The 22,695-nt window shown below is 42.4% G+C and overlaps 1 protein-coding gene across 11 annotated transcripts in view; it reads left to right on the plus strand.

The window, feature by feature from the left end:
• The window catches only part of sobpa (sine oculis binding protein homolog (Drosophila) a), a 305,749-nt gene that overhangs the window by 250,448 nt on the left and 32,606 nt on the right, over positions 1–22,695 (plus strand). For 7 of the 11 annotated variants that reach the window (XM_073055857.1, XM_073055859.1, XM_073055858.1 and 4 more), the window contains one exon: positions 6,069–6,209. The exons of the other annotated variants lie outside the window; for them this stretch is intronic. In XM_073055857.1, coding sequence (XP_072911958.1) covers positions 6,069–6,209 — 141 coding nt within the window. The remainder of the gene's footprint in view (positions 1–6,068; positions 6,210–22,695) is intronic. 11 annotated transcript variants of the gene reach the window in all.

The following is a 22,695-nucleotide window of genomic DNA, read 5'->3' on the forward strand; positions in this document are numbered from 1 at the left end:
CTTTGGCTTCCCTTCTATTCGATCTGTCTACATGGATTCAGTGACCACTTTATTAGGTGTGGGATACTGAGTGTACAGTCGTGGTCTTCTACTCCTGTAGACCATCCACCTCATGGTTCAATGTGTTGTGCATTCAGAGATGCTCTTCTGTACACCACTCTTGTAATGTGTGGTTATTTGCGTTTTTATCGCCTTCCTGTCAGCTTGAACCAATCTTCCTATTCTCCTTTGACCTCTCTCATTAACAAAGCGCTTTTGCCCACCGAACTGCCACTCACTGGATAATTTTTGTTTTTCACACCATTCTCTAAACTGGAGAGCAGGAGTTCCCAACCTTTTTTATACCATGGACCCCTACCATTAACCATGAGGTCCATGGACCCCAGGTTGGGAACACCTGTGACTTGTTGCGTGAAAACCCCAGGATATCCCAGTTTAAGATGGCACTACTGAAGATGTGTGACTGCTTACTTGTGGTTCGAAAGCAAAGGAATTTGATTAAAATCATTACTAATAACTTTTTTTAAAGTAAATTGTGGTAAACTATCATTGCAAACAAGGAAGAGGCACATGAGGGCAAAGCAAACCTGAGAGATGTGCCTTGCACAATCGACACACTTGGAGTTGGAGTGGACGATTTGGAGGTGAGAAGATGGGATGGAGGAGTTTCGTTGCCAGTCCGTCTTACCCGGATGTGATGGTGAATGACTCTAACTGCTGAGATGATTTGGTGAGGTCCAGAACGACTTCTACAGCAGCAAAATCCAGATCTGAAGCTAACCACTGGCCGGCACGTTCTAGACCCAGAGCAATTTGCCACGGCCAGGCTCAGGTCCTAATGCAAGGTACAATACACAGTTTGGACAATCAAAATGCCAGCCCGTGTAGACTGGAAAGGCAAGGTGTCGAGAGTCGGGGGGGAGGTTCGATCGCTCAGAGCACCGAGCTGATTTGGAGAGGTTGAGAACGGTTTCTCCAGCTGCAAAATCTAGGCCTGGAGCGATTTGTCACAGCGGAGCCTGGTCCCAAGTACAAGGTTCTGACAATTTAAATGCCAGCCCAGATAGTCTGGGGACTCTTCTCTCTGCAACACTAAGGCTGTGAGACTGCTGCTAGCACCGTGCTTCATGTCTGCGAACTTAGCGGCGACTTGCCCCACTAATATGTTGAACTGAGACCAAGGCTTTGGGCCTGCTCCAGGGATTTGAATCTAAGGACTCAATTTGGTTCAGAACGCTGTTGTTGTCGCTTGCTTCTATTGTTTGCATGATTTATTTTCTTATCTCTTTCTCTGTGGGCACCGGGTTTTAGTCTTTATTTTATTAATTGGGTTCTTTCAGATTCCTTGCTTTGCAACTGCCTGATAAGCAAACAAATCCCAAGGTTGTATAAATTATTAATTCGTCGATAATAAATATACTTTGAATCTTTGAGTTTCTGAGATACTCAAGCCACCCCCTTCTGCCATCAACAATCACTTAGATCACATTTCTTCCCCATTCTGATGTTTGGTCTGAACGACAAATGAACCTCTTCACCAGGTCTGCATGCTTTAATGCATTGATTTGCTGCCACATGATTGGCTGATTAGATATTTGCATTAATAAACTGGCTACTGAGTGAGAAATCCTTGCTGGAAACACCTAACAAGTTCTGCCCCATAATAAACCTTTTGCACTAAGATACCAGTGATTAGGGAAGTTGAATTCACTCATGACAACAACCCTTTTATTGTTGCATCTTTCCAAAAGCTCACCTCGGTGTCTCTTATTATTGGGGGAGAGGGTGTTTATAGAATACTCCTAGTAGAATAATTTGAAGAGTTGCAAATGAGTTTTCCAGTCATCAGTGGGAAACTCCTACAATCACTCTTGGTAGCTAACTTTTTAAAGGTCCCTGGGGCTAAGATAAATTCCTTAAGGAAAGACTCTACCCATGTCGCTTTACTCTTTTTCCATTGATTTCAGCGGCTTCTCACGTCCCCATATACTTCTTAATATTATATTCATCTTCCGCAAAACTGTTATTTCAATCTTTCTAGTGTTCTCAATGTTATAAATACTGTAATTGTTAATCATCACTAGTATTGTCATCCTCCCTCACCCCCTGCTGATAAACTTGACTTTGTCATCACTCCCTACGTCCTATTCCCTGTTTTCCAGTTGATAGTGTTACCTTTGTTTCTACTCCTGAAGGATCTCCAGCTAATGGTTTTCTTTACCTCAATAGTCCCTGCAAATACCTAACCTCGATCCCCTCTTTTTCCTCAGAGCTGTCAAGTCATGACCCGTGAGCCGGCTTCAACATGCGTTTCAATGACAGCTCCACTGCCTTCTCATCTTCTTTGTTGCCACATTGATTTTTCACCAGAGTTCTGGCAGATTTGTAGTTTCTCCTATTACCTCAACATTTTTTACAGGCAATTTTGATGAATTACCTTGGAATATCTTCCCACATTTAAAAAGATATTGCTGCTTGTAATGACTCATTCATGAGGTAACTTGAATCAGTTGCTTTGAACGATATATTTTCAAAAACGTCCAGCAAGTGCATTCCTTGACCTGTTTGACCTGATTTCTTTTATTGCGTCTTTAATTAAAGAGAAAAAGGGCCCCTTTTGAAAATTTCTAGTAAAATTGCACAAAGATTTCACAAATAGCAGATGATATATTTGCAGACATCACCAATAACCAAGCACTGAATGCTTTGCGATCAGACTCTTGTTTTGACTGTGATACAAAGCTAGAGCATATTACTTTCCTCCCAGTGTGTGACATTGCAAAGTGCATTATCAAACTGTTACACACATAAAAATGCAATTAAAGGATCCTTGAGGAGGTGGGTGGGGCTGAATTGGTGTGGTTATTTTTTCCCTCCATAGATGATAGAATAAACCTGTGCTAGAGTTAAATACAAATGCCCGCTTCTTTCCATTAATGTGTTATTTTCCTTCATCCCATCATCACCCCTGAGGCCTGACGTGGTCATTCTATCAGAAACCGCAAAGGAGGTGGTCATGGTAGAACTGACAACTCCCTGGGAAGACCGGATTGAGGAGGCGTTTGAACGTAAGAAAGCCAAATACCAAGAGCTGGTAGAGAGTGCCAAAGGCAGGGGGTGGAGAGCCTATAAGGGCGGGGTGTAGATGTTTTGCTGGCTGCCCGCTCTGCAGAACCTACTCTCTCCTTGGCATTATGGGGGCTGCAAAGAAAAGAGCCGTCAGGACCGTCACAGAAGCTGCTGAGCGAGCCTCCAGATGGCTGTGGATCAAGAGGTGTGACCCGTGGACCAGCGTTACCGGGACACGAGGCAGGGCCTGATCAGCACTGGCTGGGTCACCTGGGCAAGAGTATCCAATGTGGAAGGACCAGATGACCTCAGGCTACATCACTAATGACGTGTCCTAGCATATCCAAGGATGTATCTCAGCACTTCGAAATATGTGCAAAGGAGGCGGAGAAATTAAAACAATCTTGTGGGAGTCAGGTTATCAACTGTTTCAATGAAATGAATTGAGTTACACATTTTGGAGGTGATATTTTTGTTGGTGATTAAATGGTTCAGTAACTGTACAGACTGTGTTGGCGTGCTGCTGCAGAGTTCTGGGCTAGCCACTACTAATCAGCGTGAGAGTATTTGAAGTGGCGCTCACACCCACATGCATTTGTAAGATAATGAATTATTGACAATGGAAGGAATTGCTGGAGAATTTCGGAGAGTTCTCAGTAATGTGTTTGGGTTAGAAGGCATTTATTTATTTTTTTAAATCTGATTTTGGAGAGTTGGGAAGCCAAATGGATCAGTACAGAAATAAATGTCGTTTCAGAAATTTTTACCAAATTTTAAACAATGTTTAACAAAGGTGATGATTTATATTGAAACTGTTCAGTGTGATATTGCTGAGATAAGAGATATTGAATGCCTATTTATGCAGTGTATGTATTTGAGTGTGAGGGTTAAATGACACAGTGAGCTTTGATTGTGGGTGGTTCACGAAAGCCACACTGTTGCTTGGAGAACTGGATATTTGTATCCGGGCAGGATTTTCCTGACATGGATTCTAACCTTATCTATTCAAAGATACTGACTTTGTCTCTCAGATAGTTCCTGCTAATTCTAGCTGCTACTTCCTGTTGGTCAGTTGATCTGAAGCTGGGATCATATTTAACATGCATCTTGCTGCATTAACTGCTTTGTGGCTCCCCGTGCTCCCCCCCACCCCCGCCCTTCACTCGAAGGTACTGATTTCGGCTGACCCACGTATCTTCCAAGCAATCAGCATGCAAGTATGGGGAAAACCAGGACTTAACTGAGGTCTGTTGGACAGGAGACAACATTCAGCCACTGAGGCATTGGTGTGATTTAACGAGTTGAGTATGTTCGTGTGCATGGTTCTTCCATTTTGTCCTCTGTAGCTGTAACATGAGGGGGCAGGTTCAAGGATCCAGTGAATGAAGCAGATTTAAAATGGGTACATTAATTATCTATTTAAAAATAAACAGTTAAACATGAAATTAGGCATCTAGCTGAACAAGTGTTTGTCTAAACTATCCAGAACCACAATACAGGACATTCAGTTACCCTTTCATTGAACGGATACTCCATTACGTTTCCCCAAATTATAGAACCAAAGAACTGAGCATGCTGTGAATGGATACTTAACTAAACAAATGCGGGGGGTGGGGGGGACGTCTATGTCTGCAACACTCTTTCTCAATCGTCCTTCACCAATCACGACCTTTGGTGTGAAGATGCCCTGGGAACGAAGAGAGAGTCTCCCACACATGTTATTCTTATACCCCGGAGATGTCTGAAACCAGACACCTGTGCTGTAGCACACAAGCTAAGCAATGGGAAAGAGCTGCTACAGATTTCAAACAGGCCAATCGATGGCTGGCACGATGGAAACGGCTTTCCATCAACAAGTAAACCAACCCCACATAACAGTAGCAAGCACAACGTCACTGAAAGGCAACGTGTGTGTGTGTGTGTGTGTGTGTATTTCTCCAATAACAGGGCATTCTGGCATCCTAGAAATCCTGCTGCACCAAAGAATACGGTTGACAGAAAGGTTACTACCACAGGAAACAACTGTTCAAGTAGATCATTAACTGGGTGGCATGGGTCGGTGCAGGTAAAACCAGAACTAGGCATCAGTGTTCACAAGATCAGTTTGCCATAACCCTGAGTTGAGGCTAACACGTGAGTTGGTTATCAGAGTGTAATCAGATCATGCCCCATTCAGGAATCAACTCCTTATACAAAATTGAAAGGGGAAAAACTTGGTGAACAAAGAGAAAACATAACTATGAAGGAAAAAGTTAAAGTTTATTGCCAAAGGCATATATACCCAGGGTATAAGTGTCTTGCAAGTTAGCCTTTTGCAGTTGCAGCACTGTACATTACAAACACAAGTTAACAGACTGAAATTAACATAAATTATACATAATGTTCATGGCAAAATAAAATAATCAAATTAAAAAGTGGTGCAAGGTGAGAGAGAAAATAGAGTTCGAGGTAGTGTTAGGGATTTTCAGTTTGGCAGTGGGTCTTCACACCCTTGTACCTCATGCCTGATGGCTACATCAGAAAACAGGACATGGCCCAGATGGTGAGACTCCCTAATGATGGTTGCAGCCTTCCTACTGTAGATGCCCTCAGTGGTGGGGAGAGTTGTTCCTGTGATGGACCTGCTGAGTCTACCCCTCTCTGTAGCTTGAAGTGTTCATGTCCATTGGAGTTTCCATTCCAGGCCATTAGGCAACCACTCAGAATGCCTTCCACCTTACATCTGCAGAAATTTGCCAGCCTTCAAGTACATACTAAATCTCCTCAAACTTTTTGAAACGAAAAGGTAGAGATGCTGGTGCACCTTCATGGTGTTCATATCCGTTTCCTAAACTGACATTGAACCCGTGAATGCTACCTCCTTTTTTAATACACATTATTTCTGTTTTTTTTGCATTAATTTCTTCTATATTATGTATTGCATTGAACAACTGCTGCTAAGTTAACAAATTTCACGATAATAAAACTGTTTCTGATTCTGATATATGTGCTGTGGCCAGGATAGGACCTCCAAGACGTTGACAGCCAAGAACTTGAAACTGCTTACCCTTTCCACTGGTGACCCTTCAATGAGGACTCGTGTTAGTTTACCTGATTTCGCCTTCCTAAACTTCCTTGGTTTTGCTGCTCTTGAGCACAAGGTTGGTATTATGACAGCACTCAACAAGCACCCCATCTGTGCCTTTGCCAACAGCAGCAGTGTCGTCTGCGAATTTGTAGATGTGTTGGAGCTCTGCTGAGACACACAGTCATAGATATAGAAAGAGCATGGCGGGGTCAAAGCACCATTCACTGACACGCGACAGTGTTGATGGTCAGTGAGGAGAAGGTGAAGTTTATGACTGTGACCCCCCCCCCCCCTCCAGTGAGGAAATCTGCTGTGTATTTAATGTTGTAGCAATCTTGTAAACATAGTGTTTAATTAAGGATTCTTTGCTGTTCATAATTCATTATCGGTTATATGTAAAAATACGTGAATTGCATGCGTCATGTCACTACCACATGATACGTGTGTGCCTCGCTGAAAGTAAACACAAAGTTAGACACATTTCAGACTCCTCTGAATTAGTGTAATGTTTTGAAGTTGCAAAACATAGCAAAGTCGAGGATCCAATTGCACAGTGCTTTACAGAACCCTAAGTGTTAAGATCTTGACAGTAGGTTTTGAGGGGATGATACTATTCAATGCCAATCTGCAGTCAGTGAACAACAGCCTTTCATGTGTGTTCCGGTTGTCCATCTTTTCCAGAGCAGAGTGGAGAGCCGGCAAAGTAGCATCTGCTGTAGTCCTGTCGTGGTATTAGGTGAATTGAAACGGGTCCAAGTCCTTGCTGAGGCAGAAGTTGATTTGAACCATAGCCGACCTCTCAAAGTACTTCATTACGATGGATTTAAGTGCTGCTAGATGGTAGTCAATTAGGCAGGCCTCCCCATTCTTCTCGGGCACCGGTACAATTGATGCCATTTTGAAGCAAGTGGGAACCTCAGACTGCAAGAAGTGAGAGGGGTGAAGTTGTCCCTACACACCCCAGCCAGTTGGTCAGCACAGCTTTTCAGTAGATTGTCTGTGGGTATCTTCCCATTCTGAAGGTGGTAATGAAGCAGATAATGGATGGAGAATGCCATGCATTGTAAACCGTAGTAATAAGAATATTAAGTTGTGACTATATTGTTCTGAAAGAAGAATAGTTATGTGAAGTTAAGTTGATGTTTTGTCCTCTCCCATTACTACAATTTTGAATTTATGCATGCAAATTAACTATGTTTCCAGGCAAAGAGTGAGAAATAACCAGCTCAGACCCCAAAGCCATTGAACTGTGGCATAAAGAAAAATATTGGATGATTTGTACATCAACTCTGGTGAAACATTGGCCAAGTAATTACAAAGGAGATTATTGGAAACTGAAGAAAAAAGTTGCATTTATTCTGATGTAATACATTGCATTTCTATCCTTAATTGTGCTTATCTGGCGGCAAGTGGTCTTATCCAGCAGCTGTAATCTGTATTGGGAATTAATCTCCCACACTCCTAAGAAGTTTTGAAGATCTGGACCCAGTGATAATGAACATGTTCATTTCTGAAGACAATTCCATGCACAATGTGTAAAGACAAAATGGCAATGAATTAAAAAGCAAAATTGAGATGAAGTTTTTCCTGAAGGATCCAGTAAGGTAGTTAATGGATAGAATAAGATAGCACACAAGCTTAAAAGGTGACAGTAGAATTCATTGATTTTTTTTTCTCTAAAGAACAGCGTCGCATTTAATATAAGCTCCATGATGTGAAATAAACTTGGGATTGAGGTTCATGGAAAATTAAAAGTTCACCTTTGATTTTATTTTGATTTTGCATGAACAAAAGCTGATGCATTTGTTAAATCAGTCTATTATTGTCATATGTACTGACAGATAGTGAAGATCTCGTCTTGCATCGTGGAATGCCTTTCACAGATAATTTCAATACACCAGTGCATTGAAGTCGTTCAAGGTAAAACAGTAACAGAAAGCAGAGTGAAGTGTTACAGTTACAGAGAAGGTGAAACACTGATAAACAATAAGGTGCAAGACCACAATGACATGAATTGTGAGGTCAACAGTCTATCTTAGCATCCTAAGCGATCCTTTTATAAGTTTTATATCAGCAGAACAGAAGCTGTCTTTGACCCTGGTAGTATGAATTTTTTGGCTTTTGTTATCATCTGCCCAAACTGATGACGAGGGAGAAAAGCGAATGTCCAGGGGTGGGGTTGATTATGTAAGCTACTTTAGCAAGGCTGCTAGAACTGTAGACGTGGAGGGGGCGGTGGTTTCTGCGGCATGCTGAGCTGTATCCACAACTCTCAACGTCATACCAAGCCACAATGCATCTGGATACCATGCAAGAAATAATTAGCAGGTCAGACAGCGACTGTGCAATGAGAAAAGGAATTAATGTTTTGGGTCATCAGGTGGTGAAATGTCATGACGTGAAATGTTAATTATTTTTCTGTCCTCATATCAGCCTGATTGTTGAGAAATCCAAAATTCCTGCGGGTTTTATTTGCATTTTGATCTTCTATCGTTGTGTGTTATTCCAGTGCCTTTAGTATTCCACGTGTGGGACTTGTTTGGCTTTCTTCATAAGGTGTAAAGTCACCTGACTTGTGCAAATAGCAAAGTGACTTTATACATGTGAATTGGATTAAAATATTGATTGCAATACACACAATCCTCATCAGCGTGTTGGCCAGAAATTAATATTTTACAATATTGCTAACTATTGTCTCCAGATACAATCTTTTCCTGAATATAAAATCTTGGCTGCAGTTTGTTATTGGAATTTTTTTCCAACAAGCTTCCTGTTTCTTTATTATATTCTGGTGTAATGGTCTGCAGGATGGCAGGGTGGAGACATGTCTCTACTAAAGGATGTGTAAGGTACTCCCTCCCTCCACTGGCCTGCAGGTCACCCTTGAGCAAGGGTCACTTGCTTCTCCCCCCGATCAGGGTCACGTGAAGCCATGGGGGCAGGTGATGAATGGTTGTACGAACAGCTGGTGCAGATCACAAGTCCTGGTTATGCGGCCACTGATGTCAGGAAGATAATCTCTGAAGGGTATTGATGAAAGTTGGGGGTCACCCTTCTTGTAAAGACACTGCCCAGGAGAAGGCAATGGCAAACCACTTCAGTAGAAAAATTTCCCAAGTACGATCATAGTCATGGACCATGATCTCCCACGTCATAGGACATGGCACATCATGGTGAACAGTCTGCAGCAGCTACATTCTGATCTGCCCTGGTTTTGGTGTTGTCAGTCATATTTAAGATGCGGTCTAGACTGGTACTAATGACAGAGGCATGAAGAAATGAGGCCCTGCAAAGATAATGTAGGGAATTAGGCAGAAGATGAAAGGAGAATATCTAAGGTTGCAATCTCAGGATTACGTCCTTTGCCACATAGCAAAGTATGAATAGGAGAAAAAAGCGAATGAGCGGCTACAGAGATGGTGTATGCAGGAAGGCTGTTGGGATACCCTCTGGGACAGACTGCATCTGAATTGAGTTAATACTCTGGAGGAGAGACTTGCTGGTGCCATTTGGGTAGGTTTAAACTAGTTTGGCACACGTGGTTCCCAAGGTTAATCACATGAGAAATTTGAAGCTAATGTATTTATGACTCTGTAAATATAGAGATTAGAGCAAGCAAGTCCAGAAGGACAGAACATGGAAGGTCTGATAACTAAAATGCCTGCAAGAAGCCTCGCAGATCTTGGGGCATGGATCAGTGTGTGGTGTTGGCCAGAAAGGTCGACAGTCAGTTCACAAAATGGAGGCTGCTAGGACAGTCTCACAAAGTGGATGCCTTAAATTATCCCAGAGCAAGAAATCAGTTCGCAAAATGGTGGCTGTAAGGGCCACCTCTTCTTTCTCAAACAGTACACTGGAGGTTACCCTAGAGAGCTTGTCAAGAATTGCGATTGAGCCAGCCCAGAAGAACGATATCAGAGGGCCAAAGCTTTACTACAGGAAAGTTTTGGAGATGAGCAGATAATCACTGAGACCTACCTGGAAAAGGCTCTTCCTTGGTGGTGTAATAAATTGGAAGAAGCGAAAGGCCTTCAAGACAACGATCTTTTTCCTAAAGGTTGTTGCGGTGGTATGAAAGACGTGCAGGGCATGTGTGAGTTGAACATGCCTGTTAGTATGTCGATTATCTTGGATGAATTGCTACCTGAACTTAGAAAAGAATGGAGATCAGTGGTGAGTGAACTGCAAAAAAGGCACAGCAATAAGGTTATTTTCACTGACATTGTTGATTTTATTGAAAGGCAAGTGAAGATTATTACACAGCCAGTGTTTAGGTAAGAATACAAAGCTACATCATCAGCTGTAAGTAACGGTGTGAACAAAACTGGATCATGAATCCAGTCCGAGGTTGAAGGAAGCAGATTTGTGAAAGGTAAAGCAAAGGTTGAGTCTGGAACTAATGATGAGGTTTGCCTGTTCTGAACACACTTTGGATTCATGCTCTAAGTTGATGAAAAAGGTTTGTAAGGAGAAGTGTGCCTTCCTGAAAGAAAATGGTGCCTGCTTTGGTTGTTTGCAAAGGGGACACATATACAAGGATTGCAAGAAGCATCTTTCATGCAAGGTGGCAAACATCCCAGCACACTTCACATGCACTCTGATGAAAAGAGTGCAGACTTGAAACAAGCCATGAATGAAGCAAATTCAGTAGCGAGTACCACCCTGGTTTCATGTCGCTCAGGGACTTGGACTACGTACAGTCGGCCCTCCTTATCCGCAGGGAATTGGTTCCGGGACCCCCCCCCCCCCCCCGCAGATACCAAAAAACACGGATGCTCAAGTCCCTTATTTAGCTGACCAGTGTGGTGGTCTTTAGGACCCAGCGGAACCTCGGACCTTATTTAACCTGTCTCAGTGCGGTGGTCTTTAGGACCCGGCGCAGCTCTGAATCCGCAGGGTTACTGTTCACGAAAATAACCAGGATCACAATTGAAAATAAAGTGGAAGTAATAAAGCAATTGGAAAGAGGTGAAACACCCTCGGTCATCGGAAAAGCATTAGGCTACAGTCGGTCAATGATCGGAACATTTTTAATGGAACATGTGAAAGGCCCTGCCCCGATGAAAGCTACAATTATCACTAAGCAATGCAGTGGTTTAATTATTGAAATACATGCGTTTCTTAAGTGCTTTATATACATAGAATGGTAAAATATATACTATATACAAAGACAAACGTTTGACTAAATGAGGCTAAATAATACCGGATGTACCTGTTCCGACTTCAAATCTGACTTAAAGACAGACTCAGGAACGGAACTTTTAAATCATCTCTAGATTACTTATAGTACCTAATGCAATGTAAGTGCTATATAAATAGTTGTTATGCTGTATTGCTTAGGGAATAATGACAAGAAAAAATAGTCTGTACATGCTCAAACAACGAGTGCTGGAGAGAGAACTTCCGGGTTTTCCCGATCCACGGTTGGTTGAATCTGTGTGTATGGAACCCGCAGATAAGGAGGGTCGACTGTGGTTGTGGTTGTGGTTGTGTGTGTGTGTGTGTGTGTGTGTGTGTGTGTGTGTGTGTGTGTGTGTGTGTGTGTGTGTGTGTGTGTGTGTGTGTGTGTGTGTGTGTGTGTGTGTGTGTGTGTGTGTGTGTGTGTGTAGGGGTATCTCGAATGTGCTGTGTATGTTTCACACCTTGGCCCCAAAGGAATGCTGTTTTGTTTGGCTGTATTCATGTATGGTTGAATGATAATTAACCTTAAATTTTATTTGAGGAGATCTACAAGGATGTTGCCTGGATTGGGGAGCATGCCTTATGAGAATAGGTTGAGTGAACTCAGCCTTTTCTCCTTGGAGCAACAGTGGATGAGAGGTGACCTGATAGAGGTGTACAAGATAATGAGAGGGATTGATCGTATGGATAGTCAGAGGCTTTTTCCCAGGGCTGAAAAGGCTAGCACGAGAGGGCAGTTTTAAGGTGCATGATTCTGTTGTGTTTCTTGGAGTTAATGACTATGCCTGCAAGAATACGAATCTCAGGATTGTATATGGTGACATTAAGTACTTTGATAATAAATTTGCTTTGAACTTTGAACTTAAAAAGCAGAGGAGTCCAAAACTGGGAGGCAAAGATTTAGGGTGAGGGGAAAGATCTAAAAGGGACTCGAGGGGCAACTTTTTCACAGATAATGTGTAATTAGTTTTGCTACAACAAGTGTATGGGACATTGGAAAAAAGTTGAATTTCCCCATGGGGATGAATAAAGTATCTATCTATCTATCTATCTATCTATCTATCTATCTATCTATCTATCTAATGTTGAGTGTATAGAATGAGCTGCCAAGGGACATTGTTGAGCAGGTATAATAGTATCATTTAAGAAGTACTTGGTAACATGGTAGGGCAGGGCTTAGGGGGCTATGGGCCAATTGCAGGAATTAGGGGTTATAGGGTGGGCACCATGGTCAGTATGGACTCATTGGGCTGAAGGGCCTGTATCCTTGTTCTAATTTTCTGTGACTTTACAGTTCTCAAGTTAAAGTCCTAAATTGGGGGAAGACTGTTTTCAATGGGGTCAAGTAAGAAATGGTAAAAGTGGATTGGGAGAGGTTGTGTTCTGGCAACTGGGACACTTTCAAAGGTGAGATAGGGAAAAAGTTCAGGGTCAGCATGTGCAAAGAGGGCAGGATTAGAGAACTTTGGAAATACGATGATGCACATGTCTGGTACAGGCAGTGAGATCAAGTAAGTCCCTTGTGGAGTACAAGGGGAGTAGGAGTATATATTTAAGAAGGGATATTTGAGATATCCCTGGCAGTCAAGATTAAAGAAAATCCTGAAAGATGCTACAGGTCTGTTAAGAGGTGACCAAGTTTTCCACAAGAATTGTGTGCTTAGGCCAAGACTGTGCTTTTATCTGGCAGTGAAGAGATTTTGAGACGGGCAGGGGATGAAGGAGGCAGGGTTTTTTTTGAAGTGCAGGTTGTACTGTTTGCTTTGAGTGGTGTATAAATATGCAGAGAAATCCCCTGTTGGATTTCAGGGTTTAACAGCCTCTCTCCCAGAAGGCACATGATCTGTTCAAATAGGTTTCTTAATAGAACAAAAGAAGCCTCAATTATCTGCCTATTTTTTTTGTTCCTTGTAGGGCTATACATGGTTATTTTCCAATTTTGCAGTCATTTTTGAAAGATTTTATTCTTGACACTGTGAGAGTGTGATGATCACATGGGGTTGCCATCTGTTGGAGAATGACCTGCAAAGTTTGAATCTCATGATATGGATGTATTTTTGTTTGCTCAGACTGGCGAGCGGGGCCGCTGGCTTGCAGAAACCTTCCCATTGCGGAGTATAACCTGAAATCTTATTAGCTTAGCCAAATCACAGCCTCCATCCTGTTGCACATCAACTGCTGAAGTATACCCTGTACCATATCAACCAGCATGATATTATTTCCACTCTGCATGCCAGCCCATAACCTTGCTGTGAAAGGCTGTTAATTAGCGCTGATTAAGGATTGAGACCATTTGAGATTGGATTGAGACTTTACACAGGACGCTTGCAGCTGACAGACAGGACAGCCTTTCATCTGGATGGTCTGAGCTGGATTTTGACCAAGGTCCCTAAACTACAAGGCTGGTTCCTGGTGCATTGGCATCTTGAGTATTTGTATGATCATCACAGTTCATTTATAAAAACAATAGAGTTCTTGTCATTGGAACTTCAACCTCCCTAATGTAAATTGGGAGCTTCTTAGTGCATGGGGTTTAGATTGGGCAGAATTTGTTAGGTGCATCCAGGAAGGCTTCTAAAATCGATAAATAGATTGTCGAACAAGAGGAGGGGCTGTACTGGATCTGTTGTTAGGTAACGAGACTGGCCAGATGACTGACTTTACAGTGGGTGAGCTTCAAGTCAGCTATAGATAGGAATAAATACATACCCTGCAGGAAAGTATTAAACTGGAGCGGGGCAAATTGCGAGGACCTTAGGCAGGAACTTGGGAGAGTTAATTGGAAACAGCTGTTTTGGGGGACGTTCACGTCAACATTTGGAGGGTGTTTAAAGATCAACTGCACAGAGTACAGGGTAAAGGGTAGGTACGTTCCAGTCAGACGGAAGGACAAGGATGGGAAGGTAAGAGAACTTTGGAAGTCGAAGGAGGTGGTCAAGGAGAAAATGGAAAAGCATGTCAAGGTTAGGAAACTACAATGGAACAGAATGCTTGAGGTTTATAGAGAAGCCGGAAAGGAACTCAGGAGAATCCTTGGCAAATAGGATTAAAGAGAACTTGTCAGAGGGTGGGGCCACTCGAGGATAAAGAGGGGAACATTTGCTTGGATGCAGGGGGTGTGGGTGAGGCCCAAAATGAGTACTTTTCATCAGTATTTACCAAGGAGAAAGACATGAAGGATATGGAGATCAGAGCCAAGAGTGTTAATATGCTAGGGCAGTTCAGAGTAGAGGAGGCAGTATTGGGTCTCTTAAAGATAAGTCCCCAGGACCTGATGGTACATACCCCAGGTTATTGAGGGAGGCAAGTAAAGAAATTGCAGGGTTCTTGTCCAATATCTTTCCCTCCTCCTGAAGATGAGGTCCCAGAGGACTGGTGAGTGGCTGATGTTCTGTTATTCAAAAAGCGAACCAGGGATAATCTTGGAGCTATGGTCTGGCAGTGGTAGGAAAGTTACTGGAAAGCTAAGATGCATGGGATCCATAATGAATTGGACCTTTGGATTCCGAACTGGCTTGCCCATAGAAGACAGAGGGTAGTGGTAGAATGGATTAGTTTGAGCTGGAGGTCTGTGATCAGTGGTGTTCCACAGGGATCTGGGACCTCTGCTGTTTGCGACGTGTGTAAATGACCTGGATTAAAATGTAGATGGGTGGGTTAGTAAGTTTGCATATGATATGAAGATTGGTATTGTGGATAGTGTGGATGGCTGGCAAAGGGTACAATGGGATATAGATCAGTTGCAGATACAGGTGGAGAAGTGGCAGGTGGAGTTTAACCCAGCCAAATGTGAAGTGTTGTACCTTGGTAGGTCGAACGTAGAGACAGTACATTGTTAATGGCAAAACCCTCAACAGTGTTGATGAGCATAGGGATCGTGGGGTCCAAGTTCATAGCTCGCTGAAAGAGGCTGACAGGTTGATAGAGTGATTAAGAAGGCATATGGCATGCTTGCCCTTATCAGTCGAGGCATTGAGTACAAAAGTCAGGAAGTTATGTTGCAGCTTTATAAGACTCTACATAGGTCACATAGAAACATTGCATTTATTTCTGGTCATCCTGTAATAGGAAGGATGTCGAGGCTTTGGAGAGGGTGCAGAAGAGATTTACCAGGCTGCTACCTGGGTTAGAGGACATGCTATAATGAGAGGCGGGAAGAAATTGGGTTGTATTCTCCGAAGGCCGAGGGGAGATCTGATAGAGGTTTATAAGATTATGCAAGGCATAAATAGAGTAGACAGACAGTATCTTTTCCCTGGGGTTAAAATGTCTAATACCAGAGGAGATGTGAGGGACAAATTGGGTTTTTTTTAAACACAGCTGTCTGCCCGTTGCAGATGACTGGAATGTGAAGCCTGGGGTGATGGTAGAAGCAGGTACATTAGGAATTTTTAAGAGATGCTTAGATTAGGCACATGAATGTGAGGAAAATGGAAGGATATGGACATTGTGTAGGCATAAAGGATTAGTTTAGTTGGTCATTTGATTACTAATTTATTTAGTTGAGCACAACCTTGTGAGCCAAAGGGCCCATTCCTGTGCTGTACTATCTTACATTCTATATAATCGCTGATGCCCCATGCTTTGGGAATTCTTTTTCTTGTCCCTTAACTTCATCAGTTCAAAGTAAATAGTATTAAGACTTCTTTTAGCTTCTCCAATGAGTGGAAGGATTGAGTGAGTGTTGATTTAAAGCGACAGTATCCATCCCCTGCACCTGTCTGTTAAATCTGCAGTGGATGTCTTTTGCATTTGTAACATTCTGTGTTGGCCAAATCAGTACAAGGTTCAGTAACTGTTCTTGGGCAATTGTTATTATCTAAATTTATCATTGCATGTTGACTCTGTGCTCCTATTTATAAAAATGATAATTATGCTGGCTTTGTGGTCTGCACAAACAATTTCAGGAAATGTGTATTGGAACATCCACATCACTCTGCTCATATTTACCCAGCAAAGTTTCCACTGAATGTATTTGCAGTTTCTTTGTCTTTTCCCAAAAATATACTGCCTCACATTTACTTCTTTTGTTCACGCTGAATTGCACTTGTCACTGAGCTGGTTTTATTTCAAAGTATTTCCTCCTCATGCTACCAAAAGTCATTCATGTTTTTAAAAAAAATTGTAAATATACTGAGCTTTCATCCAAAACATTGGCACACAACCTTCAATATTTTTACAGCCTTTCACCTACATACATAACATTCAAATAACCTAATTTATTTCTTTCAGTCTATCAGTCCACATTAGGTTTAAGCTTAATTTGTTTTTAATGCATCTCATGCAAGAAATCAATACCTTGTATACAGTACAGATTTGTTTGACAGATTATGGAAATTTTAAAGACAGAACGTGATATTTTTAAGAAGCTACGGTTGAGCTTGTTGGTACAAGCTTTTGTATCTTCTGTCAATGGACATAGGCCAGACTCAGGTTGGAATAGCTCGCTATCTTAAAATTAAAATCAAGTTTATTATCATGCATGTGTGTGCACAGGTGCAAAGAAAAACTTAACTTGCAGCAGCATCTCACAGGTGCATAGAACCATAGAACATTACAGCACAGAAACAGGCCTTTTGGCCCTTCTTGGCTGTGCCAAACCATTTTTCTGCCTAGTCCCACTGACCTTCACCTGGACCATATCCCTCCATACACCTCACATCCATGTACATGTATATGCATATTTGCTGTCCAGAGTATCAGATAAATAACATTCAGAAAACAGAAGTTAATAAATTATACACAATTATTACCAAAAAAAAAAGAAGATTAGGAGCAAAAGAGTCCACTTACTCAAGTGCAAAGTAATCATAGTCTTGCGAAACTGTAGTGATTAGGGTTTGCCATTTGGTTCAGTAACTAAAAAATTGAAGGGAAGGAGCTGTTCTTGAACCAAATGGTGGGGAGGGCTTCAGGCTTCTATACTTCCTGCCTGATAGCAGCTGCGAAAAGATGGCACGGGCTGGGTGCTGGGGATCTTTGATGATGCGGATCTTGTCCTGCAGGAATTTCAGGAACAAACTTACTGCAATTAGAATTGGAGCCATATACTAATAAGAGCTGATTAACGGTCAGCGAAGTGTGGGAACAAACAGTTCTTCCTCGATTTGGCAGACAGTGACAGGTGAGGTAATACAGGGAACAGTGCTATTTAAAATGCATTAACAACAATTTCACAATACTTTCCATGCATCCCTGCCCCCTGCCTCGATTTTGCTTTCTTAATTTCCCTTTAAATTTCATCTAGCACTTTGTACGTTCTTTCAGATTTTGTGTTCTTTTAAGCTCTGTGTTTCAAGTAGTCTTCTGCCTTTTGTCGTATCTTACCCCCTGTGCTTATCCTTTAGACAGTGCCCCAGTCCTACGTGCGCCAGCCCTCTACAGGTGTGGGAATCTCCAAGTGGCTGTGGCACACTGCGGCTGGTCAGTGATTTTCTACCATACAGTTGGTTGATGTTGAAATTATTTTCTAGGTGACGAAGAATGTGTAAGGTTACTCAGCCAGGTTTATGTAAGAGTCAGATAAGTGTGAACATGCCAGTGGGGCATTTCACTCCCCTGGCTGGTGGATCGTCACCCTGTGTTGTAGTAGCCAAGGAGATCACTGGCTTACAATCCCAATGGGAGTTTATATGTGCTACAGATACACTTGGAGGCAGCTTATAGCAACAACGAATCTGAAACATAGTCTGGTTCGGGCTGCTGCCATATTGAGAATGAAGCACCTGGATATGTGGTGCTTCCACAATAACAGGGAACTGCTTTAACATGGATACACATCCCTGTTGATAAGTAAGGACTGATTTGGAGGCTGCTCTTTTGCCACTTCTCAACGTGAATTAGCGGTATTTGTCAAGCTGCGTGATTAGTCAGCGTGGTGTATTTTTTCACGTTTAGGATATGATGAATTGCAAATCCTGAATACAGAAGTATCAGTGCTGTTTGTTTGTCTGCAATGCATATTCCCATTGATAAGATCAAGTTTCAGTTCATAGGAAATGTTCATTGACTATTGACGTTTGCAATAAGTGTAAGTGTTTACAGAATAAATTGATCTTACCATTAAATACCCTGTAAATTGTTTGTGGGTTTGGATACGCAGAATGGAGTGTAGAAGACCTGTATACTGAGAAGGGCAGCTGACAGTGTAGTTTGACCTGAAATGTACGCATGGGTAAGTAGTTCATCACAACTTTTGTATGAGGTTGCTGCCTCTTTCTCTTTGCAAATTCTGGGTTGGCTTCATTGCAAATTTAGTTGGTGCTAAAGTACTTCTTGTTGGGATTAACTTTTAATTAGCTATTTTGAAAGGTATCTTTTAGATTGGCTTTTTTTGAAAGTGGTCCCCATGTTGATTGCTGCTGTGTTCAGGGGCATAGCCAAGCAGGACAGAAATGAGAAGAGAGTTCTTCATCCATTTGGCAGTGAATCATGAAATTTTGCATTGGAGGCCACTCTGGAGGCCTCATTTGCTATGTAAATTCAAGGAGGAGCTTAGTAGACTTATAGATATTAAGAAAACAATATTGAAGAGCTGCTTATTGCTTTGGAAGCCTGTGACTAGGGATCTGCTGCAAAGATTTGTGACTGGTCTGCTGTTGTCTTTCATATGTCATAACAATTTGGATGAGAATAATGATTAGTAAGTTTGCACATGACACTAAAATTGGATGTGTGATGAAGAAGATATAACTGGGAAACTGGGCAAAAGAATGGCAGATCGAATTTAACTTAGACAAATCCAAAGCATTAGATTTTGGGAAGTCAAACCATGGTAAGACAAATAGACAGGCCCCAAGGGAGTGTTGTAGAACAGAGAGGCGTAGGGGTACAGGTACATAGTTCACTGAAAGTGGCAACGCATAAAGGCAGGATGGTGAAGAAGACAAATGGCATGTTTGCTTTCATTGAGTGGGGCACTGATCAGTGGAGTCTGGATGTCATATTACAGCAGTAAGAGATGATGATGAGATCATACCTAGAATATTGTATCCAGCATTGGTCAACATACTTCAGGAAGGATGAGTTTAAGCTAGAGAAGGTGCAGAAGAGATTCATAAAGATGTTGCCAGCACTGGTGGGCTTGAGTTATAAAGAGAGAGTGGATACACTGGGATATTTTTCTTTTTTTAAAAAAAATATATTTTATTCTTTTTTTCTACAAACAACAAAAAAAAATACAGCACATCCACAAAAACCGCGACCATAACAAAATCGAATTAAATATTGAGCAGCGAAAAGGAGAATAATATAAAGGCAAAAGTAAACATACACAGCAGAGGTGCACCGCACCAAAAAAATCCTCAGTCCTGTGCCTACGTATGATCTGTGGCTGAGAGAACGGGCAAATACTTTACATTTGGAGAGACTGAGACTATGTAATAAGGACAGAGGGGACATCTTTGAAAGGATATGGGGCCCTGTATTGGACTTTCTTACAGGGTGAGGACTGGGATATTTTTCATTGGAGTGAAGGATAGAACTGGAGTTCCCAACCTGGGATCCACAGAGCACTCACTTAATCACAGGGGTCCATGGCATAAAAAATGGTTGGGACTCCTTGCTATAGAGGTTTATAAAATTATGAGGGGGGCACAGATAACATGGATGGTTACAGTAGTTTTCCCCTACATAGGGGAATCTCAATGTAGACGGCATAAGCTGAAGGTGAGGGGGGGAGATTTAAAGTGGACGTGAGGGGTAAGTTTTTCGAACAGAGGATTGTGGGTTTATGGAACAAGCTGCCAGAAGTGGTTGCGGTGGGTACAATTGCAGCTTTTTAAAAGACATTTTGACAGTTTTGCGGACAGTAAAGGTTTTAGGATGTGGGCCAAATGTGACCAAATGGAACAAGCTCGAGAAGGCAGCTTGGTCAGAATAAATGGGTAGGGGCTGTATAATCCTATAATCAAGGCTAATGGGGTTAGTGCATGAATGTGGCACTAGAAAAACAGATCACTATTGAATGCTGCTGCTGATACAAGGGGGAAAATGGCCCATTTCTATTTATTATGTTCTTTTAATTTCATTTACTGTTTCTTATGGTGTCATCTTAATTTTGTGGCGTAAAGAACGAAGTTTGTCCTCAATATCACTTTGACGTAGAGACATAGCTTTAAACTGTTTAAGGGTAATTGAATTTACAAACTGCCTTTATCTTGTTCAGTAAGACAGTACAGTAATGTAAGAAATATTTCCTGATTAGCCAACTCTATTAATTTTATCTTCGTTTATAGCACCAACGAAACCAGCTGAGATATGGCGTGTATGATATAATATGGATAAATGTGAGTTTATCCACTTACTGCTGACAACAGGAAGGTAGATTGCAATTTGAATGGCGAGAGGCTGCAAAAGGAAGAGATACAATGAGACCTCCTTGCATGCCACAGTTCCCTTAGAGACACTGGATCATGTCACGGGAGAGAGACTTCAAAAGAAGCAAGTGGGATTATTTTGGGACATTCTGTGGGCCACAGTCCCCGAGGAGATGTTGGATTAATCATAATTAGGCATTTGGCAAGGGCCAAAATAGAGAAGTTGGGTTTAAGCCGGGTGGCCATTGTGAGAGCAGGGAGTCCAAGCTTTGGCTTGTAGAGCCTTCAGCGAGGAAAAGTGGAGGCTGTAGGTAGATTTTGTTTCATGTTTATTTTTTTTTAAATTTCTCTCTTTCCTATTGCACAGCTAGGACAGGAAAGATGCCAAGCAGGGTAGTGGAATGCTCCTCGTGGGAAGGCAGGGAAACCTCCAGTGTCCCTGACAAATACACCTGCAAGATGTGCATCCAGCTGCAGCTTCTTTCAGACAATGTTGAGGAATTAGAGCTGGAACTCGATGAACTCCGGGTCAATGGGGTGGCTGAGGGGTTGATTGACAGGACCTACAGAGTGGTAGTTACAGCCAAGGTGCAGGACACTGGCAACTGTGTGACTGTCAGGAGGGGGAAAGGGGATAGGCAGCCACCACAGATTACCTCTGTGGATGTTCTCCTCAACAACAGGTATATCACTTTGGATATTGTTGGGAGGGTTGACCAAGCACAGGAAAGTTCTCTGGCACTGAGTCTGACTTTGTGGCTCAGAAGGGAAGAGGGTAGAAGAGGCAAGATGTAGTGACAGGGGATTCGTTGATTTGAGGAACATAAAGGAGGTTCTGTGGCCAAGAACAAGATTCCTGTATGGTATGTTGCCTCCCAGGTGCCAGGGTCACAGACATCTCAGATCGAGGCCATAGGATTCTTAAGTGGGAGGGTGAGCAGCCAATGATCATGTTCCATGTCAGTACCAATGACATGGGTAGGAGGGATGGCGAGGTCCTGCGAAGTGAGTTTAGGGAGATAGGTGCTAAGTTAAAGGGCAGGACCTCCAGGGTGGTGATCTCAGGATCATTCCCCTTGCCGCGTGCAAATGAGGCCAGAAGTAGGAAGATCATACATTGTAGCATGTGGCTAAGGAGATTGTTATAGGAGGGAAGACTTCAGATTTTTGGATCGTTGGGCAGTCTTCCAGGAAAGGGGGGACCTGTACGGAAAGTCCCGACTTGGAGGGCCACTTGGAGCCCTGCTAGTACTGCACGGTGGGGGGGGGGGGGGTTTAATCTAGAGTTGCAGGGGGATGGGAATGAGAGTGCCAGAACAGATAGTGAAATGGTTGTGGGAAAGATATTGTTAAGCCTACATGTAAAGTTAGGAATCAGTATGTTGCTCATGGTGGGACTGATGTTCTGAGTTGTGTATATTTCAATGCAAGGATGATTGTAGGAAAGGGGGATGAGTTTAGGGCATGGATCAGCACGTGGAATTATGACATTGTAGCTGTTAGTGAGACCTGGATGCAGGAGAGGCAGGAGTGGCAGCTCAATATTGTAGGGTTTCATTGTTTTAGATGTGATTGAGTGGGAGGGGTGACATTGATAGCTAGGGAAAATGTCACAGCAGTGCTCAGACAGGACAGACTGGAGAGCTCATTTTCTAAGGCTATATGGGTGGAACTGAGGAATAAGACAGGGGTGACCACATTAACGGGGCTATATTATAGATGACTCAACGGTCCACGGGATTTAGAGGAGCAAATTTGCAGAGGGATCGCAGACTGTTGCAAGAAACATAAGGTTGTGATAGTTGATTAATTTTAACTTTCCACATATTGACTGGGATTTCCATACCGTAAAGGGACTGGATGGGATAGAATTTGTCAAATGTGTTCAGGAAAGTTTCCCTAATCAGTACATAGAAGTCCCAACGAGAGTGTGCGATACTTGATCTCCTGTTGGGGAATGAGACAGGGAAGGTGACAGAAGTTTGTGTAGGGGAACACTGCATCCAGTGGTCACAATGCCATTAGTTTCAAGGTATGGAAAAGAATAGGTGTAGTCCTCCA

The sequence above is a fragment of the Hemitrygon akajei genome, chromosome 9 (assembly GCF_048418815.1).
Source record: "Hemitrygon akajei chromosome 9, sHemAka1.3, whole genome shotgun sequence".
Lineage (NCBI taxonomy): Eukaryota > Metazoa > Chordata > Chondrichthyes > Myliobatiformes > Dasyatidae > Hemitrygon > Hemitrygon akajei.